Genomic DNA, 16,173 nt, shown 5'->3' with positions numbered 1-16,173 from the left:
AGAGCTTGTAACACTCCAAAGAGAAAGGAAAAATTTAAATAGCATCATATGACCCCTTTAATATAACAGGTTTCATGTGTGAATGTGGCTATTTAAAACATTTGCTACTGTATCACGCTAAATTAGGCTGAATAACACCAACGTCCTGTTAGCACACACTCTTTTACAACTAACAGACTTAATTAGAACAATCAGTCCTCAAAAAAAAAACAAAAAAAAAACACAAAGTAGGGCTGCACTATATATGGAAATAAAATTAATATTGCAATACGGCAATGTGCATGATCTGGTGTTTGTTTCAACATCTCAGTTCATTTACTGTGAATCGAGCCGCTCTGAGACGCTGGAAAAACATATCAAGAGCTGCAGTGTGTAAATGAACACAATGCAGCGATTCACACTGAATCCACAGCGCATATTTATTTGCCATCAAACCGCCAAAATAAAAGCACGATCCAGGGTATTGTAGTTAATTCAAATTAAAGCCATGAAAAAAACATTTTCAGCACTTCCTTATTCTAAAATAGAATAAAATGTAAAAAAAAAAAAAAAAGGTTTTATTTTAGTTTAACATGATGTAATAAAATAAAAATTAATAAAAAAGATATAGACATGTTTAAAACACTACTAAAAATATCAAAAACACAATACAAACTTTAAAATTAAAAGTATAAAAATAAAAAACAAACTCAAAATATGAATAAAACTATAATAGTGCCTCAATGATACTAAACTAACACTAGCTTGATGCTTTAATGTTTGAAAATTGAAAATAATAAGACATTTTAGTACTGTAATTTTCAGTTGTACTATAAATTAAAATTATTTTTATAAATACTTGATTTTTTTACAGCGCAATAGTATTATTACAAATATATTTCTTATTATGTTTAATTTTTTTTAAATCACAATACAAATCATTATTATTATTATTATTATTATTTTATAGTCATATTGAATGGGTCAAAAACAGCAATAACACGGCATCAAGTTGAAAGTTGTTGTTATTTTCAGTTTTTCCCAAATCGTTCAGCCCTTAAAGGATGGTTCACATTTAAAAAGTAAAAAGTCAATTTATCTGCCTTTTTTAAAACGATTTATTAATTTGTATGCACATGCACTCCTCAACAAAATCCCCCCGATCATTCTAGAATGACAAATTCAATATACTGTATATTGCAGAAAAAATATCACAATGCCAGTTTTTTTTTCAATATTGTGCCACCATCCTACAAAGGTCAAACTCATCACATCCCATCACAAGCTGTAATTCTGAGGCGAATTTCACTTGAAAGCGAGCGTCATGTTGATCTGCTCACTATAAAGTGAGCACTGCACACAAATAAATCCATCACAGACTGTCTCATTCACGACGTGCCCTTCAGGGACACGGAAATGCCATCTGGAAATCGCCCTTGAAATAAAGACCAAACGGACACATATAGTAAATTTCACTGTCTTGGCAGCACATCACGATGGTCTATTAGGCCTTTTTGTGGCCTTTACTCCCACAATTAGCCTCGAATAAAACATTAGTGCTGTGTTAGATGAGGATTTTGATTTCTTGCATGGAATATGATACGCAGTTTATCCAGAGAGTCATTAATCTGCTCCTCTAAGCCAAAGTATGAGCGAATCAACGCCGAAGAGCCGCTGGCAGAGCGCTAAACCTACATAATGCTCATGAGCCGTAAATAAATATGCCGTAGCAATGCACACTTGGAGAAAAGAGCAATGTGACGCTCTCCGTTTGACCCCGGGTGGTATTTAAGACGACTTAAATGTGAGTAACGTGAGTCTCCGGAGCCGCTCAGACTTAAATCCCCTTCATCCCGTGAACTTATGTTAGCATATACTTCATAATGGGTGCCCTGCAGGAGTTCACGGGGACACCGGAGATGCGCTAGACCTTTGTGTGCTGGAGGTAATTTAACGGCTCAGCGAGGAGAGGTCTCACAGAAAAGACTCTTCAGAGGAATTTAATTAAAGCAGTAATAACATTTGAAACGCACGAATCAGACACAGACGAGCTCCTGCTCGCGCATGCATTGCACCGCAGTGCTGACAGATGCAGAAATCAATGTTTGACTTGTCATATTCCGCTTTCTCTGTGTTTCATCTCTTGAAGTGGCATTTTAATGCTGATTGACAGGATATATATTTTAAATTAAAGGCCTCATTCTTGTTGCCAAACTGCAAAAAGTGCACAGCATCGCTTTATTATTATTATTACTGTAATGCATTACTGAAAAACAGACGATAATTCTTTTAAGTACAAAAAATACTGCTATTTGATATTGTCAGAACAGGATGATTTTCATGATTGTATTATAGTAATAAGAATAAAGCAATAAAACCCCTTAAATGGCATTTTTATTGATTTCTATTGATGCTTGATTCTGCCAAGAAAATAACATTTAAAAAGTAATTGGGTTCTGACTTTTTTCACTCATTTGCGAGTTTACATCTCACAATTCAGTAAAAAGTCAGAATTGTGTGACAGAAACGTATAAACTCGCAATTCTTTTGCACAATTCTATCGCAAAAGATATAAACTCGCAATTCTGAAAAAAGGCCAAAATGCAAGATATAAACTCCCAATTATGAGAAAAAAAGTCCAACATTTGAGATATAAACTCGCAATTATGAGAAAAAAAATTCCAAAAGGGGAGACATTAATGTGAAATTCTAAGAAACAAAAGTCCAAATTGTGAGATATAAACTCACAATTCTGAGAAAAAGTCCAAAATTAAAGACATAAACTCACGATTCTGAGAAAAAAAAGTCCAAAAGGGAGACACAAACGTGCAATTCTAAGAAAAGAAAGTCCAAGTTGTGAGATATAAACTTGCAATTCTGAAAAAAAGTCCAAAGTGCAAGATATAAACACAATTCTGAGGAAAGTCCAAAAAGTGAGACATAAAGTGCAATTCTAAGAAAAAAAACAAAATTGTGAGGTATAAACTTGCAATTTTGAAAAAAAAGGTCCAAAATGCAAGATATAAACATGCAATTCTGAGAAAAAAAAGAAACTGATTTGTTCCCAGTGTTTGTGATGTTTTGTAGGTTTGCGCTCACTCACCCGGACTCTCTGCACCTCCATGAAGACGGCTCTCTGGAAGGCCTTCTCCCACAGCACCAGCTCGGAGCCCAGCTCCACGCTGCAGCAGAAGCTCTGGCCGTGACCCACCAGCACACTGAAGCAGAAGGGTTCACTGTCCCGCAGCTCACCGTCCTGCTGGAGCCCCAGATAAAACTTGGTCTGTATCCAGCAGTCTTCAGCTATCCACAGCTAGACAGCAACGAAAGAGACACAGTGAGCCAAACACATTATTGTTCTAACTTTTTTTGGATTCTATATAACTATAAATATGAATAGATACACTATACTGTTCAAAGGTTTGGGGTCGGTAATATTTTTGTAAGACTGGGCTGCATTTATTTGATCAAAATACAGTAATATTGCGAAATATTACTACAATTTAAAATCACTAATTAAATATATTTTAAGAAGCAATTTATTTCTGTGATGCGCAGCTGTATTTTCAGCATCATTACTCCAGTCTTCAGTGTCACATGATCTTCAGAAATCATTCTAATATGCTGATTTGCTGCTCAAGAAACATTTCTGATTATTATCAATGTTGAAAACAGTTGTGCTGCCAAATATTTTTGTGGAAACCGTGATACATTTTATTTTTCAGGATTCTTTGATGAATAGAAAGTTCATAAGAACAGCGTTTATGTGAAATAGAAATCTTCTGTAACATTATAAGTGTCCTCACTGTCACTTTTGATCAATTTAATGCATCCTTGCTGAATAAAACTTCTTAAAAAAGAAATCCAAGTCCAGACTTCTGAATGGTTGTGTATTTTTGACACATGTAAAAAAATAATTAATTTTTACATTTTTTAATTACTTTTTGTGGTGAGGCAGAGTAAATACAAATCCTTGGTCATCAAAAAAAATCCTTATTGTTAAGCTGAAAACATTATCAAATATACATATATTTGTCATATATTTCATTAAAACAAACAAATAAATACATTTTAATATTTATTTATTTTTAACAAAAAAATTATGAAAACAAATATTTTATTTTTTTAGAATAACGTGCACTGATGAATCATGCACGATAAAACCTGGAATATGTTTTTTTCATTTCATGTTGACTTTAAATAACAAACAAAATAAATACAGAGTAATAATGAGCATCTACTGATAAAAGCCATGCATGTGCGTTTGTACCTTATGAACCTTAAAAAGAACCTCACAGAGGTGAAAACTAGCCTCTGCTTGAGCCCAGTCTGATGCCAAGATCTGATACAAAAACACAGAAAGAAATCATACTGTTACACATCTATGATTAGTGAGCACATAGCCGCTTACTTGTTTTCTCGCAGTAACCTGAGGTTGAAGGACTAGTTCACCCGAAAATGAACATGTGCTGAAAATGTGCTCACCCTCAGGACATACGAGACGTAGATGAGTTAGTTTCTTCATCAGATTTGGAGAAATGTAGCATTGCATCACTTGCTCAGCAATGGATGCTCTGCAGTGAATGGGTGCCGTCAGAATGAGAGTCCAAACAGCTGATAAAAACATCACAATAATCCACACCACTCCAGTCCATCAGTTAACATCTGGAGAAGACAAAAGCTGAAACAAATCCAGCATTAAGACATCATTAAAACATCTTGATGGATTTATTTCAGCTTTTGTCTTCTCCAGATGTTAACTGATGGACTGGAGTGGTGTGGATTATTGTGATGTTTTTATCAGCTGTTTGGACTCTCATTCTGACGGCACCCATTCACTGCAGAGGATCCATTGCTGAGCAAGTGATGCAATGCTACATTTCTCCAAATCTGATGAAGAAACAAACTCATCTACATCTTGGATGGCCCCGACAGTGAGGACATTTTCAGCAAATGTTCATTTTCAGGTGAATTGTTCCATTAAGAAAACAAGTGCAAAATGGTGAGGTTTGTGGATCAATTCTACAATCTTTCAACACAAGTCTGTTAACCAATAAGTAATGCAATGTAATGCAGACACTGATTTAGATTCTACTGATTCATGAATTCACTCCTCTGTTTTGGAAAACTAGTTGCACTGGTCATTTGTTTTATTTCTTGCCTTCAGAAATAGATTTCAACGCTGCCATTTCCATTAAAATTCATGCGTATGAAAAAGTTTGCAGTAATTACCTCTTCATGACCTACAGAGACACAACGCTTATTTAACAGTCTGTTCTCTCTGCGCACACCAAGCTAAAGCGGCACAGACTTAAATCTGAAACATAATGAGATGCTAATGAATTTGCTGAATATCTCTCCAGGCTTTAAGTCATGTTAAATGCTATGTTTCCTTAGATTTCTCCCTTTACTAATTCAGTAATGCACATTTAATGAAATGGCAAGAAATATCAGCACAGCGTTATTTTGGTCACAAAATGTATCAAAACCACTTACAATAACATTAATGCAGTCGTAACACAGTCACGTAGAGGACGACGCTGGAGTCAAGCTAAATATCGCATCGCATTAGGAAGTGCAGACGCTAAAATAGCACACAAAACAGTGCCAACACAAAGTGCAGGGCTGTATTTCATAACTGATGAAACTTGTGTCTTCAGGCTTAATGGCAAAGATAAAACATTTGTCACCAATAACGTATGAGTGCGAGGCCTCCGTGGTAATGGCTTCTCCTTGTCACAGCCCATTAGAAAGTAATAGATTGATTATATATAATTAGAATGGATGTCCTGAGTCTCAGAGCAGCAGAGGACAGGTGAGGTTTGGCACAGTCCACAATGCTTTAGGAGGGAAGACACTGGCTGTGTTCAGAACAGCATACTGCAATACTATGTGTGCTATTTCTGCAGTATGTACTATATTTTCCAGTGTAATGTAGTACACTAGTGATTGAAATGCTATTTAGGGTTCCCACATTGACCAAATAATTTCCATGGCTTTTCCAGAAAGAGAAAAGTCATTTATAGAGATTGGTTGGTCAGATTTCTATGGAAGTTTGGATAAAAAAAAAAAAAATAAATAAAAAAAAAAGAGTAATCGCGGCTTTTTTATCTGTCGATTATGATTTTTTTTAACCGCAATTATAAGTTTCAGAATTGCAAATTTAAAAAATCTGAATTGTGAGAAAAAAAGTCGCAATTAAATTTTTTAAAATAAATATTAACTCATAATTCTGAGAAGAATAGTCCAGTTTGTGAGATATAAAATCACAATTGCGAGAGAAGAACTGTACAATTCGCAATTCTGAAGTAAAAAGTCAGAATTGTAAAAAAAAACACAATTAATTAAATTTTGTTTTATTCCATGTTAGAAACAAGCTTCCACAGATTTTCTAATTATTTCAGGTGAAATTATTAATTAAATAAATTAACTATTATAATATAATAATATATAATTTCAAGTGTATGTTTATTTTTTAAAATACATATTTTCATAAATAATACATTTTTTAAATGATATATGTGTGTGTGTATAATTATTAAAATGACAATAATATAATATAATATAATATAATATAATATAATATAATATAATATAAATTGTATAATAATATAAAACTTGTAGGAACCATGAATAGCATGACATGGCAATATTATATTATATTATATTATATTATATTATATGTGACCCTGGACCACAAAACCAGTCATAAGGGTCAATTTCTCGAAATTGAGATTTGTACATCATCTTAAAGCTGAATAAATAAGCTTTCCATTGATGTCTGGTTTGTTAGGATAGAACAATATTTGGTTGAGATACAACTATTTGAAAATCTGGAATCTGAGGGTGCAAAAAAATCTAAATATTGAGAAAATCATCTTTAAAGTTGTCCAAATGAAGTTCTTAGCAATGCATATTACTAATCAAAAATTAAGTTTTGATATATTAACAGTAGGAAATTTACAACATATCTTCATGGAACGTGATCTTTACTTAATATCCTAATGATTTTTGGCATAAAAGAGAAATCAATAATTTTGACCCATACAATGTATTTTTGGCTATTGCTACAAATATACCCCAGAGACTTAAGACTGCTTTTGTGCTCCAGGGTCACATATTACATTACATTACGTTACGTTACGTTACGTTATCCTGACACAGCAACATTAGCTTGAATAAAGGTCAGGTTTTGTGGCAGTTGTTTGTCCAAACATTAGTGCAAGTGTCCAGAAAAGCGCTGCCTGTATCACATCACATCACGTCTCTGAAGACTGTTCGAGTGTTTGTAATGCATGAGCTTACGGGAGGACTCCTGAAGACGAGGAGAGAAGATCCTCTCAGCGCCAGGAACCTGCAGATGTGAAGGGGCTCGACGTCGCCGCCCTGCAGGTGTTCACACACCCAACCCATGTGGACAATCTGAGGAGAAAACATCCAACAGAAGAAACCCATCTGTGTGTGCTCACATCCACAGCCTTTGGATGTCTGCTAAGTAAATACGACTGAATTACTTTCTGCTGCTTATGAATTACTAATCATAATGCAACAGAGAATCAGAAGTCATGACACGATTGCTCTGAGATGTGTTATTTGTGATCTCTCTCATACTGTAATGATAAAAATTGATGAGGCTGCACAATAGGGATAATTACTTTCTGTCCTATGATTTAGATGAATATGTCACTGTACAAATGACCTACCTGATCATCAGGAGAACAGTATTTATTTGCCATTTTTATCTGAAACAAACAAAAACATTTACAAATCAATAACAGTACATTTAATTATATATTAATTAATTCATATATTTACTTATTTATTTATTTTAAAATTAATTGTATACCTTTGTACATTTCACAGATGTACTTAATAATAAAAACAATGATTATTATAATGATTATTAATAACATTATTATATATTTATTTTTTATTCTAGCTTAAAATTATACACTTTTGTACACCTCACAGATTCACTTTACATAAAAAAACTATTATTATTATATGACTATTAGTATCAAAATTATTTATTTATTATTCTTTTATACTTAAAGTTGTACACTTTCTTCACAGATGTTCTTCACAATTCAAAAAAAATATTATTATTTTATTCAGAAGTATTAATGAATTTATTTATTTATTTTGCATTACATTATGCTATTAAAAATTAGAGGGAAGGTTTAAATTTGCTTCATTGTCGTGAAAGTATTACAAATATTTTTTTAATGCAAACTATTTATTTACGTTTTATTTTGTTGTTAAATATTGTCAGGAAAATGCAAATAATTATTATTATAATATGATTATTATAAACAGATTTGTTTTTACTTAAAATTGTACAATTATTATAATATGATTATTGTGATTATAATAGCAATTAATAATAATAATAATAACAGAATTATTTATTTATTTATTCATTTATTTATTTTGCATTACATGATGCTACTAAGCATTAGAGAGGTTAAAATTAGCTTCACTGTCGTGAAAGTAATAACACAAAGTATTAAAAATGCTTCATTTTTATGCAAACTATTTACTTATTCATTTTATTTTGTTGTTAAATATTGCCAGCATAATTCCAGATATTTTTTGTGCGATTCACCTTTATGAGGGAGAGTTGCACTCTGAAAACTCTTACTAATAATGCATTGCTTTTTGTAAAAATGCAGCATAAAGGTCTCTAGAGTTTCTCCAGATTCATGCTCTTTGGCCCCGATTCAACCCAACGCTTGCCAAGAATATTGCCTAACGATCTCATTTCCTGTGTGTTGTTTTAATTAGTGCATGCGCTGATGATCCAATGGGCTTTTTCTGAGGCTGTCACACAGCTGCCTGTTTTATGTGCAATTACTGCGCTGATGTCAGCTAATGACGGAGACAGACGCTGATTGCTAAATGTCCAATTACCAGCTGAGTGTATGTGCGAGCGGATCTGTTATTGTGCTGACCTATAACCTATAAACAGAGCGAGTGACACATGCTCGAGCAGCGAGGATGATGGGAGATGAGTGTCGTTTGACACATTCTGACCCGCTGGCGTATTATCGGCTGATAGGTCGAGTTTGGCTGCGATTCACTGGCGCTCCAGTATACTGTCAATCACTGCTGACAAACAGACTGATTTAGAAAGATTATTACAGCCTCCAAAGTGTTCAAAACACGGGCCTGCACTATACAACTCTAAATATAATGACTAATTATATAGGTTTCAAGGTGACTTTTTAAATGATTTCATTATAGTTATAGGTAATTATCATAATTGATAAGTTTTATTTATAAAGTGCCTTTTCCAAGCTCAAGGTCCCTGTAAAAGGAGAAAATAAATTACTAATAAATATTAAATAATTAAAATTAAATAATAATCTAGAAATAAATGCCATATTATATCAGTTTAATAATAATATTAATTATAATAAATATATAATATAACCCAACACAGCAATGTTACCATAGTTCTAAAATAATAATCTAAAATGTATTATTTTAAATTTATTGTTTAAATTGTAAACTACATCTGTGAATTGTACAAAAGTGTAAAATTAAAATAAAATAAAAATATATTCTGTTAATACTGTTTTTAAAATGAAAGTACATCTGTGAAGTGTACAATTTCAAGTAAAATTATAATAAATACAATTTTATTAATAATAATCTTCATATAATAAATGTACAATTTTAAGTAAATTTTTTTTTTTAATTAATAAAAAAGTAATACATCTTTTTATAATAATCATATACTAATAATTTGTATTTTTTAAATTGGGAAGCACATCTGTGAAGTGTACAAAAGTCTATTTTAAGAATATATAAATTAATAAATTAATCAATCAATAAACAATTTTTAATAATGAAAAATTGTCAAGACAGGATGGTTTTCACTCAAGATGGAAACTTCAGTTTAACTTGAGACGACTCCAAATCATATTTGTGAAGAGCAAAATACATGAAATTGTTTTGCTCTTTGACAAGGTTCATAAAACGAACCTGTGGTTTACAGAAAACTAGCACCAAAAGAAGAAATGAGACGTGACTTAAACTCTCCATCAGATACATCTGCATCTACGCTACGTCCTTTATGCAAAATATGAGGTCTACATTTTCTCTATACATTTGTGAAATACAGCCTGGACGCGTCACCAAGAGTAACTACATAAAAATACGGTGAACTGTATCTCATGCCATGCTGCAGAAGGTCTGAAAACAGCAAAATTCCAGTTGCATATTCATATTTCATCCTGAAAACGGTCATAAAACCTCACCGGCATCCAGTCCAGTGCGTTTGCTGCAGTACTGTACATCAGTGCATGACAAGCGGCATGGGGTTTAATTGTCTTCTTTAGCAACACGTTTCTGCTGTTCTCTGTAGAAGACGGCCGGATCTGCTCTGATCTCTCATGGTTTCTACTGTACATCAGTGCATGACAAGCGGCATGGGGTTTAATTGTCTTCTTTAGCAACACGTTTCTGCTGTTCTCTGTAGAAGACGGCCGGATCTGCTCTGATCTATCATGGTTTCACTTACACTAATGCCGCAGCAGATAATGCATGTTACTTACGCTCTCCTGGGTCAAATCGTTGATATTGGTTGATATTGCTCGAAGCCAGTCTGTGCTTTCAGCTGCAGTGCAAAACTGAAGAACATGCGTGCAAACTCCATCTAAGGCAATGACTTCAAAACTGTTCGATCTGGATGAAGAAAAAACAGGAATATGAAATATCAAATTCACTGATAACAGCACAACTCTAGAATACCAGACTACCACACAAATTATTATTATTATTATTATTATTATCATTATTGTTATTATTATTAAATTAAATACAAGAATAATAATAATATTAACATTGATTAAAATATTATTATTATTATTAAAATGTTATACACTAATAATACTAATAATGATGCATTAATAGTAATACATTCAAATACATTAGCAATAATAATTGTTATTATTATTATTAATATCATCATCATCATCATCATTCAATTAAATATAAAAAGTATTAATACTACTATAATAAATACAATGAATAATAATACAAATACAAATAATGAATTAAATAAATGCATAAAATGAATGTATTATTAATTAAATTTATTATACTGATTGGTTGTTGTTGTTGTTATTATTATTATTATTATTAAAATGAATATACACTAATAATAATGAGAATATTAATGATATATTAAAATAATAAATGAATAAAAGTGTAATTATAAAAGTATTAAATATACAAATTTAGAAAAATAATTAAAGTATGAATATACAATAATAATAATAATAATAATAATAATAATACATTAAACATTATAAAAAAAGAAAGGCATCAATAATAATCCTCATCGTTGTCATTGTCAATCTGACAACATTAGCACACTTCTAGCTGAAACACTCATTGTTGTATATTGTCTACTGCTTCACAAATTATTAAAAAAAAAACAGCATGCAGCTGAATAAAGTCCATATTGCCTGTTAAGGGCACACTCGTACACTAGTGCTCTATAGTGAACAGAGCCATTGTTGCTGGAGTGACTCACTGTGATAAAATACACTCTGGCAGTAATTAGTTCATGATGCAAGATTCGTGTCAGGAACGAAAAGATTCCTGATCAAATCTTCAAGACCACAGAGATGTATTCTATTATTGATGAAGAAATGAATAAGACATCAGAGACATATTGTACATTGCATGAACAGAGACAAATCGATAAGTGTGGTCACGATTTGCACAGTATTGAATCATTGCTTTCGGTTACAGGTGGTTTACAGTACAAATTCACAGATGATTCACATGAATAATAAATAAATAAAAATAAAAAATAGCCAAGTAGATAGATGATAGAAAATGTGCATTACAGTAATGTATTCCAGTAGAAATTTTAAAGATGCTCCATTTGAAAACTAAAAAAATAATAATGACATAAAACCAGATTGTATAAAAAAAATCACAACAACATTGAAACAAAATAAATAAATAAATAGACATTTTAAAACATTAATACTTTCTGCATTTTGGTATTACTTTAAAAACAATTAAGCAAATTTACACTTTCCCTCCAATTCTCAATAACACACTTTAGTGCAAAATAACTAAATACATAATTACATAATATTCATCATACTCTACTAATTATATTACAACCACTAATGATAATACAATTGTAATAAAATAAAATTACTTTTAAATTGTAAAGTGCATCTGTGAATTGTACATTACTCTTTTACAGTACTTTTTTATTGCATTACATTAATGTATTTCCAGTAGAAATTCCCAGATGATGATCCATATGAAATGTAAATGAATTAATAAATAGGTAATAAAACCAGACTGTATACAAATATCATAGCAACATCAACACTGATGGATGGATAGAGTGCATACAAATGCACTCTATCAGACTGTACACAAATTTCAAAGCAATATCAAAACTAATAAATAGGTCATAAAAACAAACAGTATACAAATCTCATAGCAACGTCAAAACTGATAGATGAATGAACGAATGAATGAAGTGTTTTTTAAATTGTACAGTACATCTGTGAAGTGTACAATTGTAATAAAGATGGAATTTTTAGGACTGTATTCCCATTAGAAATTCAAATCAATAAATCAATCAATCAATCAATCAATCCAGGCCACAAAACCAGATTGCATTCAAATCTCCCAGCAATATCAAAAGACTGACCTCACATTTGTCAGTTCAGATTTTGCTACCTGCTTATTTGAGTTTGTTTTAAATGTTCAAAGCTATCAATTCAGATTCTGAGGGATGAGACGCGTCCATTCAGCGCTTGGCCTTTTTCAGATAGAAATTGCCTGGAGACTGCAATGTTCTGCTTGAACTAGCAGCAGACTGTAGCTGAGCTTTTTTTGAGTGACTGACAGAACACAATAAAAAATCTATTAGTCTTCATCGGCCATCGCATACATAGAGAGAGGCTCATAACGAAGAGGAAAGAGCAGCGAGGGAAAGGACGAGAGACTGAAGATGCTTTCGGCTTCTGGGAGCGTCTTACATTCAGTGGGAATGGTACTGGGATGTGAAAACTGAGTATTAAAATGATAAAAAGCTGAAAATCCTTCATGAAAGATGGACTCTTAGATGTTAAAAGTTTAAAAATGCATTCAGTTGCTCCAAAAATATCACTCGAGAAGCCGTATTCAGTGAAAAGTTCTGCTTGATAGAAAAAGTATAGTTGATGGACGGAAAAACAAATCAATAACTACATACTTAACACTGTAAAGCCTGACATATGAAATTTTAGTCCAAAAAAAAAATGTATATATATATTTTTTTATTTTTTGGAGAAATGGAACAGTTTATTGAACCTTTAGACCAAAAAGTGCAGACGATATTTTTAATATGAAAGGCTGATCATCAAACTTGATTGAGGGCCGTGGGTCAAAAGTAAATGTTGCATTTTATCCAATTATTGTTATATTAAAATGCATCAAAAAAAAAAAAAAAAACTTTTTTATTCTAAATTATTTTTTAAACAAATTCATTCCTAATGTTTTTTTGACATTTCAATGCAAAAATAAAACAAAAATATGAATTAGAAGATATACTTCAATGCCATATTTTTTCCTCCTCTTTTCCTCTTAATACGAAGAGTTAAAAATCAAACCTGAATGAGGGCTGTGGGCCAAAAGTAAATAATGCATTAAATCAAATTATGTTATTTTACAATGCATTAAATAAAAAAATTATACTAACAAATAAACAAAAATGTAAATAATTTCTTTAACTAACTTTAAATCAAATTCAACACTATTGTTTTTTGACATTTCAATGCAAAAATAAAACAACGAAAATGTTAAAACAAAAATATAATTTAGAATGGCCTATATGCATCAGTGGCATGTTTTCCCCATTTTTTCTCCTCTTGTATTATGAAAAATGTTTACATATATAATAAGTTTACATATGTGTTTATGTTTTGTATCATATTTGATCTATCAGGTTTTTATGGTTCATATAGTCTGATATAGTGAGAATATGCAGGCCAAAAAAACAGTTTATTCAGAGACTCAAACTTAACAAAAATACGCAATTTGGTGCAGATGCTGATATTTATATGATGAAATTCTGATGCTTGTAATGTAAATCAATGAGATCTTTATAACAGTAGAGCAGATACTGACATAAAATGATCTAAATATCAGTCGTCACTCTATATCTCCAATAACATGTCTCAGTAAGATGAGATTGAAATGATCCAAACATATAATGCAATGATTGAGAGCTGAAGAAATAACCGTGAGATGTTCTGGAGGCTTGTGAAGATCATTCCTCCGCTGAGGAACAGTGAAAGTAAAGCTTCTGGAAACAAACGCTCCTCAAAAGATCCTGAGGATCAGATTTGAGACTCTAAAACATGATTGATGGAGAATCAAGTAAAGCTGAGCTGCTTCAGTCCAGTAAGTGTTCATCTGGAGATATTACTGCAGTTATTCTGACCTTTACTTGATCAAAATCAGTCAAGATTTGACAGCAGAAAGACACGTGAAGCTCCAGCTGAAGCTGGACGTTTGTACAATTACACTAAAAGAGTTTTTACTGGATAAAAAGTCTAAACTATCAATCAGATGACAGAAGGCATGTACAGTAGGTTTTACAGGGTTAAAATCAAAGTTGTCAGACCTGAAACTCCACCTGGAGTCGAGCCCGAGGCACATCGAAATATATTCAGATTATGCATTCTGCCTAATTAAGGATCTGCTTTCCACCTGCTGCAATCACGAGCTTTGAGTTTTAAAGTGCATATTTATAGATATCATTCTGATTTCAATGGCAGATGACTCAAGTTAGAGCCACTTCTTCTCGACCTGCTGCATCGCTGACCTTTCCAGACACGGCATGCCGCTGCATAGATATCGGATTTAACACCGTAGCACCTAAATGAAAAACGCTTGCAAAACCAACACTGGGCAAACCTTGCAGCTCGTGCCGCATCACAGCAGATTACCGTACCTTAATTTGTCAGTTCCAGCTTTGCGTCGAGAGATTCGAGCCATGAACAGAGGGAGGCTGACGGCATCCAGCCAGCGCTTCTCATACTTCGGTTCATTAGCCGAAGGTGAGGAGGGCGACGACGGGGCCTGGATGGAATAAATGAGAGGGAGAGAGTCAGAGGCCAGAGCAGAAACATCTCGTTTTAGTTCCCTTTGATCACAGCGCCAGCGGCCCTGCAACAGCCGCAGGCCACGATCCAAAAGCATCCGCGGTGCTCGGACCCAGCTGATAATAACTCCGGCTCAACGTGATCCTGCAGTATTTTACAAATGAATGAGGATTACAGTTGCCTTACATAAATGCGTGACATTTTTCATGCATATTCACACGCGCACCAGAAGAATTTGGCAGAGAGATGATGAAAGTCTACAGCAGATGAACGTTTCTGTCACTGTATACACATAGTTACAGACTTTGAAAGCTATGAAAGTGCATTTCAGCCACAGAATTCAAATAAATAAATAAAAGCACAGTTTTATCTCCGAAATATGACTTTTTCCTCACAATTCTGAGTTTATACATTGCAATTCTGATTTTTTTTTTTAAGAATTGTAAGAAACTAAGTACAAATTGTGAGATAAAAACTTACAATTACCTTTTTTATTTCTTATTCTGTGGCAGAAACAAAGAAAAACAGAACTGTGATATATAAACACAGATTTTTTTTTTTCTCAAAATTCTGACTTTTTTCTCAGAATTCTGGGTTTATATCTCACAATATTTTTTTTTCCCCCACTACAGAATAAAAAAAAAATTTGAAAAGTAATTGCAGCTTCTTATTTCACAATTTGGATTTTGTTTATATAAACAATTTATAAATAATTGTAAGACATAAACTCAGATTTTGACTTTTTTTTGTCTCAATTGTGACTTTTTTTTTTTATTAGAATTCAGAGTTTACATCTCACAATTCATTTTTTTTGTTGCCACCTTGGAATAAAAATTTAAAAAGGTAACTGCGACAATTCCGACTTTTTTTCTTGCAATTGCAAATTTATATCTCAAAATTTGAAATTTTCTTCTCAGAATTATTATATCACAGTTTGTCAGAATTGCGAGAAAAAAAAGTCTGAATTGTGAGATAAAAACTCAGAATTACAAGGGGAAAAAAATAGGTAAAAAGTCATAATTACCTTTTTTATTTTTATTTTCTGTGGCAAGTCCATAACCAT

The 16,173-nt window shown here is 32.4% G+C and overlaps 1 protein-coding gene across 1 annotated transcript in view; it reads right to left on the bottom strand.

The window, feature by feature from the left end:
* LOC107678740 (gamma-2-syntrophin-like) overlaps nucleotides 1-16,173 on the bottom strand; it is a 65,975-nt gene that overhangs the window by 11,212 nt on the left and 38,590 nt on the right. Inside the window, exons 9-14 of the mRNA XM_016474118.1 lie at nucleotides 14,960-15,087; nucleotides 10,539-10,668; nucleotides 7,683-7,721; nucleotides 7,285-7,401; nucleotides 4,250-4,321; nucleotides 3,083-3,292 (exon numbers count right to left, since the gene is read on the bottom strand). Coding sequence (XP_016329604.1) covers nucleotides 3,083-3,292; nucleotides 4,250-4,321; nucleotides 7,285-7,401; nucleotides 7,683-7,721; nucleotides 10,539-10,668; nucleotides 14,960-15,087 — 696 coding nt within the window. The remainder of the gene's footprint in view (nucleotides 1-3,082; nucleotides 3,293-4,249; nucleotides 4,322-7,284; nucleotides 7,402-7,682; nucleotides 7,722-10,538; nucleotides 10,669-14,959; nucleotides 15,088-16,173) is intronic.

Source organism: Sinocyclocheilus anshuiensis, unplaced genomic scaffold (genome assembly GCF_001515605.1).
Source record: "Sinocyclocheilus anshuiensis isolate Anshui unplaced genomic scaffold, SAMN03320099.WGS_v1.1 scaffold208, whole genome shotgun sequence".
In the NCBI taxonomy this organism is placed as follows: domain Eukaryota; kingdom Metazoa; phylum Chordata; class Actinopteri; order Cypriniformes; family Cyprinidae; genus Sinocyclocheilus; species Sinocyclocheilus anshuiensis.
This window is presented reverse-complemented; position numbering and strand designations above follow the sequence as displayed.